The sequence below is a fragment of the Homalodisca vitripennis genome, chromosome 2, assembly GCF_021130785.1.
Source record: "Homalodisca vitripennis isolate AUS2020 chromosome 2, UT_GWSS_2.1, whole genome shotgun sequence".
Classification (NCBI taxonomy): Eukaryota; Metazoa; Arthropoda; class Insecta; order Hemiptera; family Cicadellidae; genus Homalodisca; species Homalodisca vitripennis.
In genome coordinates this window covers 111,333,240-111,342,027 of record NC_060208.1, presented here as the reverse complement: position 1 = coordinate 111,342,027, position 8,788 = coordinate 111,333,240, and the positions used below count along the sequence as shown (strand labels likewise).

At 29.2% G+C, this 8,788-nt stretch overlaps 1 protein-coding gene across 4 annotated transcripts in view; it reads left to right on the top strand.

The window, feature by feature from the left end:
• The first annotated feature begins 1,086 nt into the window (after positions 1-1,086).
• LOC124354603 (obscurin-like) overlaps positions 1,087-8,788 on the top strand; it is a 31,337-nt gene continuing 23,635 nt past the window's right edge. The window contains exons 1-3 of one of the 4 annotated variants that reach the window (XM_046805191.1): positions 1,087-1,177; positions 2,080-2,403; positions 7,562-7,588. In XM_046805191.1, coding sequence (XP_046661147.1) covers positions 1,126-1,177; positions 2,080-2,403; positions 7,562-7,588 — 403 coding nt within the window. In that variant the 5' untranslated portion in view covers positions 1,087-1,125. The remainder of the gene's footprint in view (positions 1,178-2,079; positions 2,404-7,561; positions 7,589-8,788) is intronic. The other 3 variants (XM_046805192.1, XM_046805193.1, XM_046805194.1) reach the window with 3 other exon arrangements.

Below are 8,788 nucleotides of genomic sequence, written 5' to 3'. Positions count from 1 at the left end.
TAAAGCTAATATAATTCACTAAAACTTAGTTATCTATTTGCAGTTAACAGAAGTAGAAGTATAAAGACCACAAAGACGATTTGCGAAAGTTTTTGTAAACTCAATCTAAACAGCCTGATTTTTGGAAACTTTCCACTTACAATATCCGCTAAACCCAAAGACTTAGAATAAAAGGACGCTGGGTTGGCAGAAATCCGACAACACGTATGATATACGTACAGTACAAACACTTTATCATTTGATATAAATGTTTCAATTCATTTCAAAATAACTAATCCGTTTATTTTCTTATAGCTGTTCTAAAAATTATTTGTTTTTTTTTAACACCACCAACCAACCTGATAATTTTCCTCCTCCTTTAGGCCTGTCAAGGTAGCTCAAAATCTTAACAAAAAATCTAATTCTACGGAAAGGAACTATATCAGAAGTAGTTTCCTTTTTTTTTTTACGTTGCATTAGCAGAACACGCCAGCAGCGATTTACGGACTTCAGCCAACAGGGTGCCGAGAACAAGCATTAGAACCTCTGCAAGGGTATACACATCGAACCTGCGACTCCAGACCAGGTGATACCTCTAGAACCCAGGGACGCCCAAGTTCCAGATGGACAGTATTACCAAAAACGTTACAGTACAAGAACCAGAGAAAAGACAAAGGAGGAAAACTTGCTGAGAAACCTGCTCCAAAAACTGCAGAGGAACCACCTGAAAAGAAGGTTAAAGGTTGAGGATAAGCCAAGTTGAAAGTCCAACGACGAAACCAGAGAAGAGAGTGAAGGCTTGAAGAGAAAACCACGAAAGTTCCAGAGTCAGAGAAGAAGTTGAAAGTTGAGGTAGAAAACTGCAAGAAAAGTTCAGAAAGAACAGGAGAAGAGGGTGGAAAGAAGAGGAAAGCGTTGACAAGAAGCCAGCAAAGCTTCTTGAAGACCCAAAAAGGCAAAAGCTACAGATACACTATTAAGGCGACTACAAAAAGGAATTCTTGAAAAGAAATTAAAAGAAGAAAAAGGCTCAGAAAAAAGCCAACCAAACCCAAGAACCATCAGTGTTTAAGTGACAAGAGGAAAGAAGAAGAATTCGAGCCTTGGGCCGTCTGATAAGAAAAAGTCAAGTTTGATAGACAAGAGATGGATTCATATAGCTCATTCAATTCAAGATCCTCCACAAAGAGAGTTGAAGGTAAATTTCATGTTTATTTATGTACATAGGCTATAATACAAAACTTTCTTCTATGCAGTATTTTAGAAATAAAAAACACAAAAAACATATATGTTTATTTGTGAATAACTTGATGTATTAGTTAAACAAAAAATATATTTTCACATACGCACAATAATGTTATATCTAAACAGTTCGTTACATTACTCGTTGTAGTTATGTTCATAAAAACTTAATAAGTTTCTACATTCAATAAGCATTTATAATGTTATTACTAACAATGTATGTTTTTATACATCACTATCCACTTAACTGATACAGTGTAATTCATTCATATTTGTACCAAATACTAATTATTTTTGTTTCATACAAAAATATTTATGCACACAAGCCATTACACTTTAATTAAGATAAAACTCTAAATACCATTTCAATAAATGTACAATGTATTGTAAAAATTCAGAAATTTTAGTTCTGAAATGTGTTTGCATTAAAAATACTAAAAAAACTTTAAATTGATTTTGATTTCTATTGAAGATGTTGTAATAATTTTACTTTTAAAGGATTAACTTCTTTGTTTTAGTAAAAAATTGCAGAAGCATAAAATTTTAAAAAAAAAAAAATTATAAATATTTCATTAAACAAAAATAATTTAATTTCTCACCAATTCAATTTATAACTGTTTCTAAATTTTATTCATAAATCTAATGCGTTTTAAAATATAAATTTTTGGTCTGAGAAGAATAGCAAGAAGAAGTGTCCTCTTTATAAGAAGGAAAATATATATTTCTTAAGATATGTCAGAGGAATGCTATAGGTTAATATGAATATTTATTTAATCTTTCAATAAACGTCCACCGATATATAGTATCGGTAGGAGACGAGAAGTAGTGTTGGAGACGCATATTGTTGCTTGTGTTCAGAGTTCCGGTCAGTTTCAAGTAGCACGAGCCAAGAAGTGTACATGGAGACGTCATCGACACGCAGTCAGATGTCTTCAGGCATGTCAAGCTCTCGGAGTATCACAGTGGTGGAGGAGAGTGCTTCTGTGGACGGACGGACCGTGGCGAGCAGCCGAGAGGTGATCGGTGGGGGAACACGACATTCGGCGATACAGTCGTCATCGGCAGGGGGTGTCACCATCGAGGAGATTGGCAGCAAGCAAGGCATCAATGTCACAAGCGAGAGGAGGTCCTCTAGCGGGAAACCCGTATTTACAAAAACCATTGAGGGCATGTGCGTGAAACGTAAGTATTTTTATTGGGCAGAATGGTGTGGAAAGAGTTATCACAAAGAAATTTGTATATAGTATTTTAAAATTGTAAATATTTTTTGAGCTTATTGGATCAGTGATTTTTTGGGTTTTCTGTAGAATTAGCTTACATAAATCCCCTGTATATATTTAAACCTCAGGGTTTTTTTCAAAGTGTGTTCAATAAAGACTGGCAGTATTGTTATAAGTTTACTGTGCAAGCTCAGACTTGAACATTTAAGTTATATTTGAAATAGTCACTATCGTAGGCAATACTGCATCCAGCGCATTTATCACTCATTGAAAATGTATTCAACACCAACCTGTAAGTGAACCTTCAAATTAAATCTAAAGCCGTAACAGTTTAAAAATGCTAACTTTTTAGCTGCTTTAAGCCTTGAGATACATTGGGAGTCAGATCAAGGTTGCAAATTGGATTTAACATTGTTTCTCTACTTTATTTGGCAAAGAACCCAAGTACTCTGCACAACAAGAGAACTGTATATTGTCCTTGTGAAGTTTTCTTTTTTTATGTTTCTGTGGAGTATTATTCTTCATCAGATATTCAATTTAATTCGCTATTTTGATTGTCTTGTTCATACCAAATGTCTTTACACTGAAATTTTGTGTTTTCATTCTCTGTACTATGCAAGTCAGAGTTCTTTGGTATTCTGTTATCCTATTTTCAAGTTAAACATAAAATTGAGTCATGTACTGTTGATTAAGAACTTTAGATATCATACAATTTTTAAGGTAAAAATTATACACATATTCTTCTTTTCATTGCCATGTCAATCTTAATTGCACTCTACTATTGAAAACTCATATGTTTATCTCCAATACTTCAACATTTCTCAGATGCTGCCACAGGCTTAAGTCACTTGTCAACTCAGATCTGATTCTGGCAGTCTTTACTGAACAACACTTGTATTTGTTGGGTTCCAGTGTGATTAACAAAGTTACTGTAGATCGGTTAAAAAAGGATGGTTTATATGGTGAAAGATAATAAAATATTGAAGTGTTTTTTTAAGATATTACTATATATTTTCCAGTATGAAGAATAAAATATGAATTGAGATTTTCATTGTAAGTGAAGAAAGCTAGGTGGTTTAATAAAACAGTTCCATAAAAATATTTCCACATTCCCAACATCTGTTTAAAGCTACAGACCTTCAGCAATAAAGAAACTAAATCGTACTTTTTTTAAGTAAGAGCTATGGTGTTTGAACAAATAGTATCAGTATATAGCTTTCTATGTTTTAGTTGTGCAGAAGTAAATTTTGTGCCCTAAATAAATCCTCTGAAAAGTGTATAGGATTTACAGTGCAACGTCACTTGTATCATGGTGTGTCTAAAAATAAATAAATATCTGATTCCGATTCATGAACAGCTTACTCATTTTTAACACTTTTATAAATAAGATAAAAAATTTAGAAATTCTTTAGTAAAACTTTAACATTTGTTTGTACCTTTTTAGTTTTTATGTGTACTTTGGTATAAATACAATGTACACTAATAAAAAATCAATTACTGAATTGTCTGAGCCTTTATTAAAAACATTTAATTTTAAATGAAAAAACCATTGTGTTAATAAATCCAAAACTAAACATAAATTAAAACTATTAAGGGTATATATTCTGTATCAAATAATTTGATTCAATAAAAGTAATACCTTTATTATACTGTACAAAACAGTAATAAATGTTGGCTTCTTCTATCCACCTATGTTTTCATTTAGATGTTTAGACATTTTGAAAATATTATTTATATTACATTCATATCAGTAGTGCCAGTACATACAATCTAACAGAAAAATGCATTACCTACGCAGTTAACCTTAATGAAATGAAATAATGTACTAAAGAAACACAAACTTACAGAACAAAAAACTAATGTAATAGGTTCTGTTCATAGATGGAAACAATTATCCATTGCACACATTCCTCTCAGCCCTTACCAGAACTTCAACATGACATCCTAACAATGATGAACGTGCATGTCATATTGTCCTCAAAGTACTTACAGGAGGTACTACGAAGAATAAACAGGATTTCTGCAGAACAAGTATTAATGTTAGATGTTATCAAACAAGGAAACAGTTCACGGGTTAAAATAAACAATAATTGTTGGAAATTCTATTTAACTTCTTTGGCTGAGAATTACCACCATTACTAACCATGGAAAATAATATGAAAATGTACAAATTTTGCACTGTATGATGTTTCATGTACAATTAGGAGATGTGTATGAACCCCTTAATTATCTACCGTTTTATTTGAGCATTGCTCCTATTTGAAAAATCCAAAGGGGTGGTTTTTAGAAAACTGTCACAGACAAAACCATCTACTTTTCACTTCTAGAATATTCTAGGAGTTTTTGAAATAAATTCAAATTAAACCTGTATGAGTCATTTGAGCTAGAAAATAATATCTGTATTGATGGGTTCCTCTCTTCTACTGTGTTTTTACAATTTCTCTTTTATAACTGCATTCCTCTGCTACTCCACTGGATCTATCACATAATTCAAAATCATATACCATGATAAAATAGAAGAGTATCTGTAATAAAGTCGGCCTTTATAAAAACCCTTTACTTTTATTAAAAAAATTAAGATGTTTGCAAGAAAGCTTAGTGTGGAGAGGAAAATTCTTCCTGACATTAATGTGTTAAACAAAATACATCTAACAAAAAATAACATATTTTACTACTGCTTCTATTACTGTAAATAAATCACAATTCACAATTTTCTGGAAATGCTTTGTGGCATAAATAGGTTGCAGGTATTCTTTCAACTAAAGCTAAAGCAGACAATAACTTCTTTTATATTTTTTATTCAGTTTATGTTTAGTCTATATTTATATTTGGTCCTATTGTACAAAAATGAAGATTTACCTTCTGTTTATTGTAATGCAATAAAACTATGAATTCAAATAAATTGTTTTTAACAGGGAAAAAAATATTTAATTTGCATTTAATTTTGCATAAGAAAAGCAGTTGTTTTGACAACAGTAACAAATCCTGGGAAAGTGCACTGTAAACCATTAGATTTGGATGCACTCTTTGATTCAGACAACAATATTCTGTTAAGCACTATATTAATCATTGTGGGGTCCAAATATCCATATAGGATATATCTGGACAGACTGTTTACTGAGCAGTACATTTAAATTGATAGAATTTAGCAATAATTAATGTGAACCTGTTGTGACCTATCAGTATATGATCTTGGGCATAACCAATTATAATTCCAGATTATTCATTATGGTACACAATGAGAAACATATTATTATATCTTCAATCCATGTATGATGAACTTAGTCATATCCACAGGTATATAAGTGACATATAAAACAGTATAATGAATTTATTCATTTATTTATTTATGTGTTTTTATCAAGCACATTTTAAAATTAAACCTCTTATATGATTCTATAACCTTGTAAGGGCATGAAAAGTTTCATTGCTGTTGTGGAGTTCAAACAAATGTAGTCAGCAGTAAAGTAGGCTCTGAATGGTGGTTTCTAAGAAATATTTTATTGGAGTTAATGAAAAGATAACTCATTACATCTGAATCACCCCCTAGTATTTAACATTACAAATTATGTAACATTTGTATTAGCCTTAAAATGTTACATAATTACATTAAAACTTCTTCAAATAAATTTATTAAATTTGCTTCTTTCTTTGGGCGATTGTACAATGAACAAAAGTGTGTTAAGTAAATAATCAAAATGTTTTAGTGCATTTGAAAATTATCTGTAAATTTGTTTTAGAGTTAAAAAAATAAAAAAATTCCATTAAAATCACTTAAATAATGTACTTTAATTTCAACATCAAACAAATACAAACAACAAACACAAGTTAAGTGATTAATAAAATGTGCTAGATTCTTATTAATTGTGTTTAATTAACTCTTTGAGGATATCAAATCAAACTTCTTATAATCATAAATAGCTTATAACATTTATAAATCATTTTAATCCTTTGGACTTTTTGTGATGATATATTGTTGCTAAAGAAAATTGTTTTTTAAGCACCACATATCATGTACATGACTGGTGACTTGTTAATCAAGGTCTTTTATTACAATTTACATAGTTGTGTCAATTATTAAATCTAACTCTAAATTATTTTGTCTTGGAACTAAAAAACGGAAATTTACAGCCATTTATATACTATATTCTTTAATAGAATAAAATGCTTTCCTCTAAAGCCATTTCCGAAATTTTATTCTAAATTTGTAACAGATTTGATCATTCTTTTCCTGCAGGAATTTTATTGTATACGTATGCTCGAATATACAGTGGAGAAAATTCAAAACGTTTGAGCCAATGTTTTATAGGCTTAACTATCTTATGTTTCTTGCGTTATGTTAAAAAATATGTTTATGTTTTAAATTATATTTACCTTTATGTATATGTATAAAATTAAAATTTTGTATTTGCCAATTAGTATATTATTTGTTTCTTAATTTGTAACCAATGTTTCTTAAGTAGAGTAGGTTACACATCACAGTGATAAAACTTAGTTATAATTGTAGTAATAGGCCTAATATTTTTGTTGTACATAGAAAACAACATTTTTAGAGAATTCAAGTGATGACAAATAATTCTTTTCTTTTTTTTGTGTCTAAAATTTAATGTTTTTAAGTTTTTGCCTTGTACATTTGTAATAATTACTTGTAACATAATGTTTCTTGCTGAACTTGCAATTGTAAATTTCACTCACCAAGACAAAAACAAACGTATTAAGCAGCCAAGTTCCTAGTGTTTTTCAATACTATTCAAAATGTTCATTTTAATACCAGAGTTTTTTCACTTATTAAGACGAAATGAGTTGGTGTGTTTTTACCATCAGTATCAATATTTAGTCTGGAGTCCAAAGGATTAAAAGGTTGTTTACTATAAATCACTTATGTACAATTACTTCATGTTTTCCTTTTTACAATTTTTTTTTTTTAATGATGGACTTTCTACAATAGGAACTTTGTGAATTGTATCAAACCATAAATTCAGAGCACAATAATATAATTTAAAACTTCTTACAAATAGTCACAATTATAATCTCTTTTAAAATAACGCTAATCCTCAAAGTGTTAATGGGATGATAACATCTTCCAATGTATGTGTAATATGTTAATTGTGTTTACCCAGGTGTCTCGGACCAGGATACTGAGACATGTACGTTACTTTGTGTTACACGTAATATTACAAACACATTCCACCTCAATTTCTTTTGATCTTTTACTGTTTTCTCTAGTGTTCATATGTGCTTTTCATGTTGTTTTGTTGTTTTACTTTTTCACACTTAGTGTCTGTGCAATGCTGTCTATGTAACCAACAACTAATGTGACTCATTTTTATATACTGTGTATTATTTTTACATATAGAATATTTTTACATTTTTTAGAGCAGAAGAGTCTTCACTATCTGTTTTTTTTGTCCTGTAAAATGCTTTAAATAATATATCAGATTATAGTTTTTTTAGTAGAAAGCAACCTTAGAGTCGTAAGTAATTACATTGGTACTATAACTGATTTTCATGTCCTGTTTGTAGTTTAGACTCTGTTGGAAAATTTTATTTTTCTAAACTTCTATACTATACTTTATCTTATAATTATAATTCATTTTCATACTCAGATCTCTTTTTCAGTAATAATTTAAAAGTAAGCTTTTTAGTGTGTCAAAACTACTCTCATTTTAATTTCTTTAATACAAATCCATTTTTTAAACTAAATTTAAAACTAAGTGTAAACTAGTTTTTATAACAATATAAAAAAAATTAACTTTTACTTTAATCATTTTAGTAAGTAACTTTTGTTGTATGCTAATGTAGTTTTTAAACTTTGCTTGAACTGCCAAATAAATTGAATAGTTTTTTTATAATCATCCAGTTTATAGGCTTTTAAAATTACAAAATCTAAATTTTACAGCCATATTGTATTCATTTAAATGTTAAATTAATATTAATATAATTATCAGTTTTCAGCATAATAAACTATTAAAGTTTGAAACTTTTAAATATAAGTATATAATCCTTAATTCTTTTGTTAAATGCAGTCAAAGTAACCATTAGCTGAGGAATACTTAAATAATTAAAAATATTAGGCAAAAATGCATTATTATCAGTGTTCACAATAAAAAATTATTAATTTGTAATGATTTATAAAAAAATTTTGAATTATTCATAACATTTATTTCAATTAAATTTGTGTAGTATTATTGTTTAGTACGGTAAAATAAAATATTGTATTTGGGAATAATATTTTTAATAGTGTAAGCCTCAATGGTTGGTCCTATTCCTAAAAGAAAAGAAAAAAATAGTCCAGCTAATATTGATAATACATAATCTGTGTGTCGCATATTTTAAATTTTAAACTT